The 17012-nt window shown below is 41.1% G+C and overlaps 1 protein-coding gene across 4 annotated transcripts in view; it reads right to left on the minus strand.

Annotated features, from left to right (window-relative positions):
• The window catches only part of SSH2 (slingshot protein phosphatase 2), a 245388-nt gene extending 235400 nt beyond the window's left edge, over window positions 1-9988 (minus strand). For 2 of the 4 annotated variants that reach the window (XM_036835261.1, XM_036835259.1), the window contains exons 1-2: window positions 9711-9813; window positions 3768-3826 (exon numbers count right to left, since the gene is read on the minus strand). In XM_036835261.1, the coding sequence (XP_036691156.1) occupies window positions 3768-3770 (3 nt within the window). In that variant the 5' untranslated portion in view covers window positions 3771-3826; window positions 9711-9813. Of the gene's footprint in view, window positions 1-3767; window positions 3827-9710 lie in introns of all 4 variants that reach the window. The other 2 variants (XM_036835257.1, XM_036835260.1) reach the window with 2 other exon arrangements.
• Window positions 9989-17012: the final 7024 nt, after the last annotated feature.

Below are 17012 nucleotides of genomic sequence, written 5' to 3' on the forward strand. Positions count from 1 at the left end.
CAAACTTCTGCTGAACTGAGTTTATCAAGTACCAAGGCATAAGCAGCAAAATGACTCAAATTGCAGTGACTTAAACTAAAGGAGGACAAACAGGAAGCAAAATGGTCCAAAAAAGAAAAAAAGAAGAAGAAATCAAACAGCACCTAGACACTGAGACTAATTCTAACACCTAGAAGGTAATTTAGTCTAGTAGTTGGTCTCTGAGTGTGACAACCAAAGTTTAAGTCCCGGCTCTGCCACTCCTAGCTGGGGGAGTCTAGACACTTCTCCGAAAAATCAGTTTCTTCATCTGTAAAATGGGAACAATTATAGTACTTCTTCAAATCATTGTTGTGATGCCTGTTAATGCTGAATCCAGTGTCTACAGCACAGCAAACACTTGAAAAATGGTAGCTATGCAGTTATACTTTAAGGTTTCTTGCTCATATCACAAATTTCAACAAATTCACTTTAAAGGAAAGCTAAAGTAAGGGCACACGTGTTACAGTTCAAAAGAAGTTATCTTTGCTTCTCCAGCCCCATTTTCTGCACTTTATACAGCATCAACACTGTACTGCTTGTGGTTTCCAGCACACACGTGCCATTTCTGGCCCTGTGCCTTAAGTTCATGCTTAGAAATGCCTGCCTCCCTCCTGCTACTCACCCTCTAATTGCTGGTCAACTCCACTCACTCGTTAAGGCTCAACTCAGAAGTCCTTGCTGGCCTTCTTTCTCTTCCTCAAGGCTTATACATCAATTGTAATTACTACACTGTAATATAATTACTTATTTAATACCAATCTTTCCACTATACTCTAAGCTTCCTGAGGTCAGGGACTAACTGGCTGCTGGGTCCCCAATCCTGGCATGAATAAGTAAAGAAATAGATACCTTCAGAATCAAGTATAGCACAGGATACAAAAAAGGTACTAAATTACTTCAAAAAAAAAAAAAAAAAAAGAATCAAACAGCTCCAAAAAAATCTAGGCTGCAACACAGTACATTACTTCTGCCCATTTCTTTCTAAGCATATCCTCTCCCACCAAGTAAGTGAAATTATTTCACTTTCAGAAAATCAAGGGAACCATGGGACTTTCATTACATTTTGGAGCCAAGATCACCTCACCTGACTTTCTCTTGACAAACAGGAAAATGAGGGGCACTGTGAACAGCAGCTATACTGCTCAGCTGCACAAGAAAATGCAGGGCAGTTTGTAAATGTATCTGAAAAAGACACAGTGCTGAGAACCAGAGTAAGAGAATGGATGGCATTACCTGCACAAAACAGCACTCAGTACCTATTTGCTGATTAACAAGATTCCTTAGGTCTCACCTCCCATGTACACCTGACCTCTGGCATATTTCAAATTGGGTAGAGTCGTATCAATAATCAAACTGCTTGGTTTTTTTTTTTTTTTTTGAAATAGTTTCCCTACTACAGCTAGGTTTCTTGAATGAATGAACAAATAAATGAAACACATGGACATGAGAATGCCTACTATGGGCTAGGCACTGTGTAGCCAACACGACAGCAGGCATTTAATGGAAAAATTGCAAAGCTCTAAGCTGCTGGAACCTGGAACGATATGCAACGGTGATACACAGGAAGGCAGTGTGGGCTCTGCATGGTGCCTTTCTCAGACAGGGCATAATCTAGAATCTGCTCCCACTCACTAAAGCCAGATAGAAAGGACAAGAGACTTGAAGACACATTTTAAGTACCAAAGAACTGCTCTTCCTCTGGACTTTCCAGACACCAGTCAAATTTTAAAATCTAAGCTAGTTTAAGTTTATTTTCTGTCCACACAACTTTTTTTTTTTTTATAAATTTATTTATTTTTGGCTGCGTTGGGTCTTCGTTGCTGTGCACGGGCTTTCTCTAGTTGCAGCGAGCGGGGCTTACTCTTCATTGCAGTACGTGGGCTTCTCACTGCGGTGGCTTCTCTTGTTGCAGAGCATGGGCTCTAGGTGCACAGGCTTCAGTAGTTGTGGCTCGCGGGCTTTAGAGCGCAGGCTCAGTAGTTACGGCGCATGGGCTTAGTTGCTCCACAGCATGCGGGATCTTCCCGGACCAGGGATCGAACCCGCGTCCCCTGTGCTGGCAGGTGTACTCCTAACCACTGCGCCACCAGGGAAGTCACTGTGCACACAATTTAATGAATACTAAATAATACGTGCTAACCTAACTAAACTCCTGTGGGAAGGGCAATGGAACTTCACTGGAACACACTCTAGCTTATACCCTAATGTAGTATTTCCCAGAGGTGGAATTAGAAAAAAGGAGTGATTGTTTCATAAAATGAACTGGGACAAGTTAACTATTTGGAACAAAATTAATTTAATATTTACCTCACACCATGCAGTAAAATTAAGTATAAAAATAATCTATAAAACAACTTAAGAAAATATCAGTGAATATTTCTCTACTCTATTGATGGAAAATTGAACTAAGTAGAAAAACAATGGAAACACACACACACACACACAGACTCTGAAATGACAGCATTAAAATTTTTTAATGTCTGTACATCAAAATGAATAAAAAACGAATAAAACAGAATGGCAAATGAAAACCAAGGCAAAATGTGCAACATAGCAGAAAAAGGTTAATATTATAAGTATATAAAGAATATTTACAAATCAATATGGCAAAAATAACTCCATGATGAAAGCTGGGCTCATCACATGAATGACTTAAAAAACAGGGACTATAAAATAAACAACGGTAAGTATTTGAAAAATGTTTAACCTCTGACTTAAAAAAAAAAAGGCAATTCAAAACAATAATAAAATACTAGTGTTGAAGAGAGTTCTGGGGTCAGACACCAGACCTATAATCTTGGGCAATTCATTTTACTTCCTTGAGCCTCAATTTTCTTTGTAAATTAGAGATAATAATAACTAAACCACAGGAGTGATGTAAAAATTAAACAATATAATGCACGTAAGGTACTTAGCACAGTGTTTGGCACACAGTAAATGTTCAGTAAACAAGAGCTCTTATCATGATAAAGAAAATAAATGATGACAATATTCAGGGCCGATGAGGGTACAATGAAGCAGACATTTTTATACACAGCTCGTCAACAAAATTTGATTCAACTTTTATGGAGGACAATTTAGCAATATTTATCAAAAGTCTTAAGGGTAGGGACTTCCCTGGTGGAGCAGGGGTTAAGAATCTGCCTGTCAATGCAGGGGACATGGGTTCGAGCCCTGGTCCGGGAAGAGTCCACATGCCGCGGAGCAACTAAGCCCATGCGCCACAACTACTGAGCCTGCGCTCTAAAGCCTGCAAGCCACAACTACTGAGCCCGTGCGCCACAACTACTGAAGCCCAGGCGCTCTAGGGCCCATGCTCCGCAACAGAGAAGCCACCGCAATGAGAAGCCCACAACAAAAAGTGGCCCCCACTCGCCCCAACTAGAGAAAGCCCACGCACAGCAACGAAGACCCAATGCAGCCAATAAATAAATAAATAAAATTTTTTAAAAAGTCTTAAGGGTGGTCATATTCTTTGGGCTTCTAGAAACAAATCAGTCTTTAAAAACAATGGAAGAACTCAAAATGGAAAAAATTGCTAAATACGACTATATCCATCGATCCATCCATTGATCCACAGTCCAATATTTTTGACCCTGGTGATACAAAAATATGTAAGTAGACCCAGTCCTTGGCTTAAAGGTTAGTTGGGGAGATAAGCAATCAAACAGTCAAGTACAATAAAGAGATAAGAGCCACGACGGATAAGTATAGGGTGCTATGTTGTGCACAGAAGGAGCACCTACCATAGTCTGGGAGTGGAGTCAGGGAAGCTTCCCAGAAGAAGTGACATTTAAGCTGAGACCTGAAGGATGAGCAGGAATTAGTCAGGTAAAGAGATGAAGGGAAGGTGTTCCAGGTAAAGGGAACAGCATGTGCAAAAGCCTAGAGATCAAAGGGAGCATGGCATGTCAGCGTGACTGAGCAGTGTGCAAGGCAGGGACTTGGGAAGAGACAAGGCTGAAGAGGTAAGCAAAGCTGCCTTAGTAAAAGTCTTGCTAGCAAAACTCTGGAGTGTAGACTTTATTCTAACGGTAATACAAACAATTAAAAAGCAAACAGTTTTAATAAATAAAGGGGTAATATTCATAACGTATCAAGAGAATACACAGATTGAAAAGAATAAATAGCTCATAAAATAGAAATACAGGATTATAGTGAAGGTTGAACAACTCTGTAAGTTTATAAAAAAACACTGAATTGCACACTTATTAAAACAGGTTTATTTTAGGGCCTGTAGTCTATACTTCAATAAAATTATCTTTTTAAAAAGTTAACAAAAATGCCTAATAAACATCTAAAAAATATTCAACTTGTCTAATAATAAAATACATATCAAGCCAACTAGGTACTACTGTTTATCTTCAAAAATTACCAATGATTAACAATAAAATGAGAATAAGGCTAAGAGAATTGAGCATTCTTACACTATGTTGGTTGGAATAAATGTTAACTGCGAACAACTGTCCTAGGAAGTATAACTATGTAACAGGAAACTTAAAATTGTATATACTCTATGATCCAGTAATTGTATTTCTTGAAATCTTAATAAATGTTCCAAAATGCAGTCAAATATTTATGCACAATGATGGTCACTGCAATGTAATTTATAATAGAAAAAAAGTTAGAAAAAACCCGAGATATTCACCTATAATGGAATGGTTAGAATGAGTTATAACTACTCAACGCAGCCATTTAAGTGATTTGGCAATACATCTATGATATATATAAAACTTTTTAAAAAAGCATACAAAATTATACATACAGCAGCATTTCAGCTATGTAAAAATACAAGCTCAGATGTATGGCACATATCTTTTATTCTCTTTTCTGTGCTTTTCCATATTTTCCAAATTTCCTACAACTGGCATGTATTATTTCTACAGTTCAAGAAAGTTTCTAAAGCAGTCTTCAAAAAAATTAAAAAGCATCACTTTTAAGTATATACTTTATATAAATCAATTTCATATTTGCTATGGCTTTATTTTCTCTGCCTAGGGAGAGAGGTGTGGTCATATTTGAATATATATAATTCAATAATATCTATTTATCCTACATCCCCATTTGTTTATATATAAATTATATATATATATATATATATATATATATATGAATTGCCCAATTAATTAAAATGTGCATCTTAAACATCAAGACTTTGGTGAAACTTGGATGCATCTCTATCTGAAAATACACTTCACTCAATTCCGACTGCTTAAACCAAGACAAAACAAGATTAAGCCTTCTTATGATGATTTGGGGTCATCACTATAACCACATAATAGTTGCTCTGAAGGAGTATTGGGTTTTAGAGGGGTATTTGTCCTTACATTAAGTAGTCCCTAACTGCTAAATTTTTTCCTTGGGTCAGCTATTTATAGGTTTTCTTCCTCCTCCCTTGCTGTAAAACCATTCAACTACTATTTCCCAGAACTTTAAGGAGCCTGCCTTTAGTAGCACCTGCCCCTTTCCATTCCTATTTTGCTGCTGGTAATCTTCTAAGAGTGTGGAAACTAAATATTCAAGTTTATAAGATTTCTATGTAAACCAAGAGATAATAGGCTTCAAATAAGGGTACCACCGAAAAATGATTTGTACAAGACTTGGATGATTCTGTTCTAGACAGTTAAGACAGAAAGTCAAAACAGACAATATATAAGCAAACTCAAAAGACAGTGTGAGTTCTTGATTGCATCTCAAGTCTTGATTCCTTTTCTCTATTGGCAGTCAAGTTCTCAGGATCAGAAACTAATATGCTGTCTCTCTTATCACTCCGTGGACCAGGAGCCAAGGAACTTAGTTCTACTGCAGGATCTTATACTAAACAGTTTTGCAATCTTCAGCAAGCCTTTTAACCTTGGTATTTGTCCTGCGTAACTTATGAGGCTATTCTAGAATTAAATTAGACCATGAACACAAAACACTCTGAAAAGCATAAAGCACTTTTACAAAAGTAAAAGATTTTTATGGTATTTCATTGTATTTATATAACCCTGGATCAATATAGGTATCCATTCAGAAAATTCATACCAGAAAGATAGAAGGTAAGAGATAATTCCTAAATTGCCCCCAATTAGTTAGAAACATCTAGAAGAATATATTCCAAGAGTTGGCATCTCTGATTCCTCCTCCCTTATATCCAATCAATCCCAGGTCCTTTGCATCTTCTCCACAATCCCTTGCATCTGTCCTTTTCCTTCCCTTCTTTCACATTCCCAGTTCATGCCTTTATTATGTCACACCTGGGCTACTGTAAAAGCCTCTAACCTGCTCCACTCATGCCCTCTCTCCCTCTCAACTCCCTCTGGCCCACAGCTGCTAGATCAGTTTTCTTAAAACACCACTGTGATCATATCCGCTCAAAAACCTCTGAGGACTCTCCATTACCTTCTCTATCAAGTTCAAATTCCTAAGCTCAGCAGTCCCTTTGCAGCCCTAGCTGCCTCCCCACCTTTATCTATGACTACTCTTCGAAACAAATCCTTCCTCAAACTGGTCTATTTAAGTCCTTCAGATATGCCTTGTACGTTCCTGTCTCTAAGTCTTGGTGTATATAGCTTCTTTCCACCTGGAATACTCTCTACTTCCCAGCTTCTATCTCAGCCTATCCTTCAACCTATCCTTCAAGGCCTAGTTCAAGAGCCACCTAACTATGTATACTTCTCTTTGATTAACAGGAAGGAAAAAGATGGAAGATTCTAAAGTTAGACACATCTGTGTTTCAATTACATCTTCAACAGCTGAGTGTCACTGGGTACATTCCTTAATAGCTCTTTGCCTCAGTTTCATCAGTTAGATGGGGATAATAGCAATTTCCCTTGGGCATACTGTGAGGAGTAAATAAGTTAATCCATGTAAGGCACTTACATGTTACATATTGTTATTACTACTACTGCCATTAGTGAATTTATCTTAATTTGAATTCAGACAATACTTATGGCCATTTACAAACTGGCTGTTCATGTACATACAGTAGCATTCCCCTCACTCTCCTTTTCTACTCTCTCACGTTTGTTCCTCCTCTAGTCCCTGTCCCTTCCCTCACCCCCTCCCTCCCAAGATTATTGACCCTGATAGATAGGGTCAATATCTTATACATCTTGGTACTATAATAGTCATTCACACCCAGTAGATGATCAATAGATTTGTTTAATCTCTAATGAAAGAACACTGAAGAGCTGACAGTATTAAAATGTCTTACCTCCTACAGTGGAAAAGCGTAACAGAATGCTTAAAATGATTAATTAAAAAACCCTAAATTTCCAGCCTCACAAAATTAAATCTCTCCTTTCATGGTTCTGTAGATTCTTTCTGCTCTCTTTTAAAACAAACAACTCAACTTATTCATGCAGCAAGAGATGCAACAGCAAATATATTCAAGTCGGACAGCAGTCAAATACTGGAACACAAGGACCATGAGACAACTCAGCTGAAAAAGCTCTGGATAAAGTGGAATAGGAAAACAATTTAAAGGGAAAGGTAACTGGGTCATAGTCATGCTAACAATGCTGACTGTTACACACACACACACACACACACACACACACACACACACACACGTCCCAGGATTCCTTTGCTCCCCAGGCCACATATAAACTGAAATACCCAGGTTACTACAGCAAGTAGATGTAGAAATACCAGTCATTTAGCTCAACAACTGAGCTTATCACATGATCAATTTAATTACCTATGTCAAAAGTGCCTATTAACATACCTCCAGATTCTAAAATAACCAAGTGTTGGCTAATTAAGTCACATCAAGTAGATATGGTACTACTAATCATTCACCTCAAGAAAATTAGTATGATAACGTGATACACATATATTATTATTACAGCATAAACTGCTTCCAACAATGCCCAGGGAAAATCATGTCAATATAATATTGGTTCCTGGTTTGCTGACATGACTCAATTAACCTTCAGTTGCTTTCTCAGCCAAAATCTGGCGTGGTAACCACTTTCTTCCAAAGGTTTACTGGTGGGGTGAATTAAGATGGTCTGATGGTATGTTAGTGACTTTCCAAAAACTAGCATAAAATACCACATATAAGAATAAAGTATATTAAATTTCCACCCCTATGATACTTGTCTTCAGAGGACCCTTAAATATTTCACTAGCTTTCAAGTGCAGTTATTCTCAACTCACATAATCTTCAGAGTTGGAAAGAGCCTTTTTACCACCTCCTAGGCAAAAGGCCCTTCAGCCTTTGCTTGAACCTTTCAGCAATGGGCACTCACTATTTTGCAAGGCAGTCCACCCCACTGTTACAAAATTCCTCCTTAGAATGATTGGAAATCTGCCTCCCTGAACTTCTATCCAAGGATCCTAGCTAGTTCTGCTCTCTGGAAACAACACAAGGTAAGGTAACCTTTGAAGTATAATCACTTCTAGAATTAGGATACAGCTGCCAATTTGGTCACACAAAGTGCAAAAGCTAGCTCAGGAAAAAAGAAACCACCACTCTACACAACAAAATTTTGAAATTCAGGAAACTATGTTAAAATTACAAACCAGCACATTTTCAAGATGTCAACACTCACACACACCTCAGTTAACATATACATATGAAGAGTAACCCGAATTTTTACAGTGGAAGGTAGTACAGCGTTTACTGAATACGTTTTTGCAAGTTGAAACCACTACATCCACCAACACAGTTTTTTAAATTACTGTTCTGAAGGAAGTTCAAAATGGTTTTTCCAATTTCTCATATATTCATTCCACTTATTCCCTCTAAAACATCTAGTTTTTTTTTTAAGATCCCATTTCCCCCAACTGGTACAATATTTTATTTAAAAAAATAAATATTTTCAGGAAAAAAAAAAAAGCCTAAAAGAATGGAGCGTAAAGGAGTGGGGGTGGGGCGAAGGCAAAGAAGGGCCCAGCAGGAAAAGGCTGGTTACTGGGTATTTTCCTTCTGGAAGCACGCTTCACTGGCACAGGCATCTGAAGTAACGAGCCATACAAACACGACCCAAGAACAAGAACGATCATGAGCAATGAGTGTAAGGCATAAATGTCTGTGAGATGTAAATGAATTGGCACTGGTCATCAAGCAGCGCCAGATGCTTCGGGACCTCGCAGAGGTAAGAGATCCAAAGAGCAGAGACCACGGCCACCCTTTGGGGGAGGGGAGGAGGGGAGAAACCAAGGAGTAACTACCGTTCAGCCCTCCAATGAAGCCCAACGGACAGGGCACAAAAAGACAGAGAGTGACCAGGGTGAAGAAAGACACCCGGAGAAGGGCGTGCAGTGTGCGAATACGGAACGGGTCCCTGAAATGGGTGCGGGTAAGGGGATGTGGGTGTGTGTATGGGGCAACGCAGGAGTCCCAGGGTCCTCTCCCTGCAGCAGAGCAACAGAGGGTAAAGGAAGGGGGAGGGTGAAAAGCAAGAATGACTCATTCCCGAAAGGAAGTGCTCAAGCCAGAGGAAGGCATGCCACAGGGGGGGGGGGTCGGGGCGAGGACTGTGAGGCGCTAGGTGCTCAGAGTGATGGGGGCACAAATCAACGTTCTGTAGTTCCTGCAGCTCGTCTTTAAGATGGGGGGGTGGGGGGTTCGCGGCAGCCGAGTGCCCAGGCCTGGGAAGCGGCGCGGCGCGTGCGCAGTGGCGCTCGGCGGGACCCGCTGAGGCAAAGCGGAGCCGCAGTGACAGAAGCGAGCAGAGCGGCTGCCAGGAAAGACTCACCGAGGCGCAGGGGCTGGAGGTAGTGCTGGGGGTAGGCGACCGCTGGACCGTGACCAAAGCCATCTAGGCGCTGCTGGGCTGTTCCGGGCAGGGCATTCTTGTCCTGAGTGTGGGGGGCGGGAGGGTGACGGAGCCGGGATGAGGCAAGGGGTGTGGGGTGGGGATGAGGGGGGCGGGGATGAGGATGAGGAGGAGGAGACCGCGCGAACGGCAGCAGGCTCCGCACCCACCACCGGACTCTCGCAGACTGACGCGCTGAACTGGCGGCTGGCGGGCGGGCGGGCGAGGGATTCGGCAGCTGCGGGGCACAATGAGCGCTCCCAGTGCGCAGGCGCCACCTGTCAGCAACCGCCTCTCCCCTCGGCGCGCGCCGCCGCCTGGCCGTAACCCTTGAGTTGCCGGAAGCCGGCCGGGTGCGTGCGCCAAGGGCTGCCGCCCCCTCCCGTGTTTTCTCCTTGGCTCTGGAATCACGCAGTTTGGCTGCGCCGGGGGCTGTGGAGTGGGTTGGGGGGCGGGGTCTCGGAGCTGAGGGTCGCTGGAGCCCCCAGTCCTGAGGGACGACCATTTTCTGAGGTGGGGCGCTCAGCTTAACCCACCTTCGTGAGAAGAAACTGAGGTAAAAATCCTGAGGCAAACGTTTCCGGTTGGAAAAGGGCGCCGTGGGGTTTCAAACGCTTTCTCTGAGCGTGGGTGGGGCTTACTGGGCTAGAGACCCTCCCTTTGACCCGGCTCTCGGGGAGGCTTTTTCTGAGCTTTCCCACCCTTCCGTCTCCGAGTCTATGTTTTAGGATGAGACTTTTTGAAAGTAAGAAAGATTTGTAATTTTATACCCCGGGAGTCTTTATGGTACCCTCGTGCTTCCTCTATTATCCTGGCCCCTGCCTTAGGACTCATTCATTATTCGTGAGGTGCAGAGAGGCCGAGCGAGCCTGGGAGGCCGAGAAAGCTGGGCTCACGGAGTTGGAAGGGTCCAACCTGCTATTTACCTTCCACTTGCTTCCTGCTGGCAAGAAGTTCTCTTGGCTAAACAGGATTTGCTCCTAGGGCTTTCCTCTCCTTCGTCTTTAGATTTCATTATTTCATAGACATATGCGGAATGCTGATTAAATATTTTAAAGAAATCGTTTTCTAAAAGGTAAATCGTCAGCTGAACATAAGCCAAGAATGTAATGAAAAATCAAGATTGAAGGTGGGGGGGAATCGCACTATGCAAATGCCACTGATTGATTACACAGGGCAAGAAAGTTGACAAAGCTGTTTCTCAATTTGAGTGAATGTGCTGGTAAATACTACCATACATATCAAAGCTGTAAAACACACACATTCAGGAGTTTGCAGTTATTAACCCACCGCCTTATCACTCAAACTCTCTTGGATCTTATTGCTTCTTTTAAACTGACAGAGCTGTCGTGAGCTCTTTCTGGCCGCTTTATGGTTAAGTGCCACTAGAGCCCTCTGTGCTGAGCCTTTGTTCTCTCCTTGGGGCCCTGTGGTTGAAATAATTAGCAGGGAGGTTCCATCAAGAATCAGACACTGAGGGTCCCTGTACTGTACAGTCCTATGTAGAATGTACTGCAGAGAAGCCAGCTGGTAGGCTTTTGCCCCCTGGTGGTGGTCAAGAGTGCCTGCGAGACAAAATTAAACAAAGATGTATGGTTCACAGATGAAACAATCTGACTGTGTTTTTCCCAGAGCTACTTAGTAAACAGGAAAAGAGAAGACAAAGTTCAGAAGTAAGAACTTTGAACCAAAGCTTAGGAGATCAAACAGGAAGCTATATGCGTAGGCAAGAATTATACATAGCTGAAAGCTGAATGAAGGCAAATAAATGAAACGTGATTTATAAACCAAAGTATCATTCTAGAAAAAAGTATTATTCAAATCAATAGGTCTTAGTAATGTATTTATATGTTAATTTTCTTACTGAAGCAGGGACAGCAACACTGATTATCTACTTTTATGTAGCAACATAATCTTAAATTCTTTTGGAAGATGATAATCTTACAGTGTAAGATAATCCTACAGTGGGAAAGAGCACTACCCTAGGAGTCAGAGACCTGGCTTCTAGTTCCAGCTCTGTAAAACCTTGAGCAAATGGCTTAAACTTTTTGAGCTTTAATTTCTTCATTTCTGCAACGGAGCTCTAACTCACAGGATTCCTGTGATCAAATGAGAAAAAATGTAAAGTGCAATATAAACTGTAAAGCCCCATATGTAATGAAGATAACTTTATTATTCTCATAAGTTTGTTCCAAGTTCAGTGAGCTCTTGCTGAGTGTATCCTACGTGTAGAAAATAGCATCAAGCAGAAAGGTAATAAAAAGGAATGAAAAATACATGATTCCATGCCTTTTCTTAACAGTAAGAGAAGTAGATTAGTGGTCAAGACATGTCTCATTTGTATGTAGGTATAGAACATCATTATTCATCACATCTGAGGTGATAAAATCCTGGTCAAAATTGGGATTGTAAGGTACCCAAATTCACATAAGGCTTGTAACAGAAAGTTAATTTATTTACAGGAGAAATATCTCTTCCTGGCATATACCTTTTAAGGAAACTAAGATTTGGAAATTGTTGGTGCATGTTCATTGATTTATTCACAATTAATTGAGAAAATACCGAGGGTGTATTACACACTAGTCACTGTTTTAAAAACAAAAGTCTATCTACCCCTCATAGCTTGTTAGCAGGAAAAAGCTCATCAAATAATTACAGTAAGGTTTAGTGGTACTGTTGCTTCAGTCGCCTCTGCTAGGCCCCAGAAGTACACACACACACACACACACATATATATGAGAAGTCTAGATATGTACAAAGTGCTTTAGAAACACAGAGAAGGTCTGGGCAAATAAATGTATGCTTTATGATATTGGATTTCAGGCTTTGCCTACAGATCCCAGTATAGCCATGTTGTGAACTGATCTGGATCACATGTGAGCATTTGCAGTCTATGTTCTCTGCGCCATTTATACCCATTCTTTCCTGGGCTCCACCCTGCTTCCTACTTGGTCTTCTGGTGATCTGAGGGAAGAGGTGTCATAATAGGCTAGCTGAATACGAGAAGAGAGAGGCCAAGAGCAGGATTCCCAAAGAGAAAAGTTCTCCTAGCTCTATTTAGAGCACCTTTCTTCTTCCCACCTGTGTTAATGGAGGCCTCCTTGTGCCATTGGAGTTCATTTAACCCTTAACTTGTATTATCACTTCTTCAAGGTGAAATTATAAGGGAGCTTTTGAAATTTATGAGATCAGCTGGTTCTTAAGCTTTGAGAACCTGATGAAAACTGTTGGCCATCTCTCCAGAAAGATACATTTACATATTTCACACACACACTGAAATCCATTAAGGGGCCCCAGGTTAAGAATCCTGGTTTAAAGGTTAAAGCAGTGCTTCTCAACCTTTTTTCATATCATGACATCCATAGAAATGATATTGTTCAGCACACTGGGATAAATTAGAGGGGATTTGGAGGCAACAATATGGGGCTTGGTGAAAAAACTTATTTTCTTTTTATAATTATAATGAGAAAAATAACAAACATATTTAAGGGTGATATTAAATATTGAATTTGTATAAGCTTCCAAATAAAGCCTCTCAAAAATTTAATGAAAAACCCGAGATTGCCTCTATAAATATGACATTTCCTATGTAGGGTTTTATGACCGAAATGACTGCATGTAATTTCTGAACAAGACAGTTTAACAGTGATCAATTAGTAGTCATTATTGATGAGAATTTAGTTCATACAAGTAGATGATAAATTTAAAATAATTTTCACAACTATTCAAAATTTGCAAGTATAAATTATGTGTGACTCCAGTAGCTCTTACTTTTTTCCCACTAGAAAATGTAATGTGGTAATATGATAGCATGACTGGATTTAGAATCCACTCAAACTTTTTCATATTAAGTATATTTTACAAAGTAATGACAAAACTCCAATTTGCAGGGTAGGACTGTGTTATGAGAGCAATAATTCTGCAGCTAACTTGGATGTAACTAAAAGGGCACATCAGCCGTAAACAAAGGGAAGAATTCAATATATATGAAGAGAGATTAGGGGCTGAGTCCATGCGGAGTATCTGGCAGACTTTCCTGGCCACACCTTAGGCTCTGAGTCCTGCTCCTTGAGTGCCTGGAGAATGCACTCCTCCAGCAGCTCCAAGGTTCAATGTTTATGATAAGCAGCAATACACACCGCAACTGGCCTCTGAAAGTGATGTCTTGGAGATAGAACATTCCTTGGCTTTGCTTCTTTATTAGAGGATACTTGCTTTAATAAACCAAGTCCTCCATTGTGCTTGCCTCCTGTGGGACCATGGGGCGCACTAGGATGGATCATCAGACTCTGATTCTTTGGGTTACTCTTTGAGAATCCTTAAGTCAAACTGCTTCTGGCCAGGGGTGAATTATATAGAGGCACCAACCACCATAGTCCTTTCAGGCCACTCCTAGGGCTGAATAGATAACTATCTTGCAGTACGTCTGTAACTCATTGATCACAGACCAAATGAAGTGTGTCATTTAAAAGACTGTATAGCTAAGCTTGTTAAAATGGGGGGTGGGGGGTGGAAATCATTCTTAATAATCCAACCCCTTACATTTGAAATGACTAGTTACAAATAATAAAACAAGTAGAAATATATAGAGATAGAATATAAAATAGCTAAGAGTGAGTGGAGTATGATTGAGTCATGTATTGCCTCTACCTGGTTGTAATTTTTCTTAAATTTTAATAATCTTATACTAACTTTATTGATAGTCAGTGTCCAGATAGGAGATAAAATTCACACCAGTTATTTAAACAGATAATTTAACAAGAATTGTTAACTAGGTATGAAGTTAAGTAGGTGACCGAAAAACTGAAAAGAGAAGTCTAACGTGTGACAGAGGTAGCAACTGTTATTACCTGTAGGGCTGAAAAACAACCTAAACAAAGGAACTAAAGGGAAAAAATTACAGACTTGGAGGAGTGACCCCACAGAGCTGAAACTCAGGTCTCTGAGAAGAAGACACTGCCTGGCTGCCGTTGGTGTCTCTGAGCTTAGATGGGGGGCTCCATGGGACCCAGCAGTCTGGGGCCCAGACCTCTGCAGCAGGAACACTGGCTGGCTGATGTCAATGAAAACTACAAAACTGTAGAAAAACTGCAAACTGGATTCAGCTGCTGCTGCCAGGTTAAAGAAGCATAGCTGGAGTGAAGCACACTGGAACCAGAACACCACAGGAAGCAGTCATGAGGTAGACAGGAAGGAACAAGTCTCTTGTCCTTCCTCAGCCTTGTGGTCTCCATCTGATGCCCCCAATTAGCAGAGCTTAACAGAGCCAGCTGGCAAGGCAAAGAAATGTGGTTTTCATACTCCAGCTCCAGCATGGAAGAAAAGTACAAAAGGGTGAATTTGGAGCCGAGAAAATAATTTAATAACTGGCACTTGGCTGATGTAGAAATTGATACCAGAAGTGGAATTTATCTTCCATCCTCTGGTTTTGCATATATTTCATGAAGACAGTTAAAGACCTCACTCCTTTTGCTCCCCGGATCCAATCAGCATAATGTCATCAATGTACTGGACCAACTTAATGCTGATTGGAAGGTGAAGATGCTCAATATCTCTGTGGACTATGTTATGGCAGAGAGCAGGAAAATTGGTGTAGCCATGGGGCAAGACTGTGAAGTTATATTGTTGACCCTGCCAAGTAAAAGCAAATTGCTTCTGGTGTTTCTTGCCAATTTGTATGGAGAAATAAGCATTTGTTGGATCACTAGCTGCATACCAAGTGGCAGGGGCTGTGTTGATTTGCTCCAGTAAAGTTACTACATATGGAAGAGCAGCTGCAATTGGAGGCATCACCTTATTAAATTTATAATCACCCACACTCATTCTCCAAGATCCATCTGCCTTCTTCACAGGCCTAACAGGTAAATTAAATTGGCGTGAGATAGATTTCATCACTCCTGCTTCTTTTAAATCTTTATTGGTGTCACTAATCTATGTAATCCCCCATTCTGCCATCCCAAGGAAGCAATAATTTTTGTTTACTCTTCTGGTGTATGGGGGAGGTGGGAGGGGGGTTCCTAAGGGCTTCAGCTTGGCTCTTCATTGTCCTTATTCCAGGATCAAAGAACCAATATGGAAATTCTGCCAGTTACCAGGTGTCTATTCTAATTATACATCCAGGAGCTGGTGAAATCACCGCAGAGTGGTTCTATGGGCCTACTCTGCCCACTGTGATTCAAACTTGAGTTAAGGGGATTTCCTTGGTGGCGCAGTGGTTAAGAATCTGCCTGCCAATGCAGGGGACATGGGTTCGATCCCTGGTCCAGGAAGATCCCACATGCTGGGGAGCATCTCAGCCCGTGCACCACAACTACTGAAGCCAGCGCACCTAGAGTCCGTGCTCCGCAACGAGAAGCCTGCGCACCACAAGGAAGAGTAGCCCCCGCTCACAACTAGAGAAAACCTGTGCGCAGCAACGAAGACCCAACGCAGCCAAAAATAAATAAATAAATTTATTTTAAAAAGCAAAACACAAACCAGTTAAGACTCCATCTCTCACCTGTCCAATACAGGCCCCACTTAAACTGGTGGAATGCATTTGTGTCCCCAGAAATTAACACCAATTAATGCCAATGTTTAGAAGTCCCTGAAATACCTAATATTAATTTTTTTCCTCATTACACAGTCATTTTAGGAAATGGCCTAAGGTCTCTGTGGAGAAGACTTGGAGGAAGATTTTCAGTATACGCTATGGCAGTGCAGCAGAATCCTTCTTTAAGGGGATCCAGCCTGTCCATTCAATTAAGAGGCTCAGCTCTGGAAACTGGGTGAGAGAGGTCAGAACTCTCCACTATGGTGACTAAAGTCATATTTCTGGCTACCATATATAGATTTTTAAATATTATGTGTAGATGATCAGTACTTTATTAGGCTGCCCATCTATTTTAATCCTAGGACCACCATAATCATTTAGCTGAATGTCAAAAAAAATCTGATTACCACTGTATCTCTACTTCTCTTTATGGTAAATGTGCCCGCCTTGTCTTCGGTGGATAAACACTGACATCTGGCTTCTGCTGCCTGAAATGGGTCATGCCATCATGCCTTGCCTACAGAAGAAAGCCAACATAGAGCTTTTCAAGGATATAAGTACTCCCACTCACTAATGTATTTTTCAGTGCTTTAGTAAAGGGACACCCCCCAAGTTCTCTTGGAGAATATACTTGTGGGGAGTGGATATGCAAGTCAATATGTGATAAATCTACTCCAGCATTCCCATATCCCTAAGACTTTGGATTCCTC

This window comes from Balaenoptera musculus, chromosome 20, assembly GCF_009873245.2.
Source record: "Balaenoptera musculus isolate JJ_BM4_2016_0621 chromosome 20, mBalMus1.pri.v3, whole genome shotgun sequence".
Taxonomy (NCBI): Eukaryota; Metazoa; Chordata; class Mammalia; order Artiodactyla; family Balaenopteridae; genus Balaenoptera; species Balaenoptera musculus.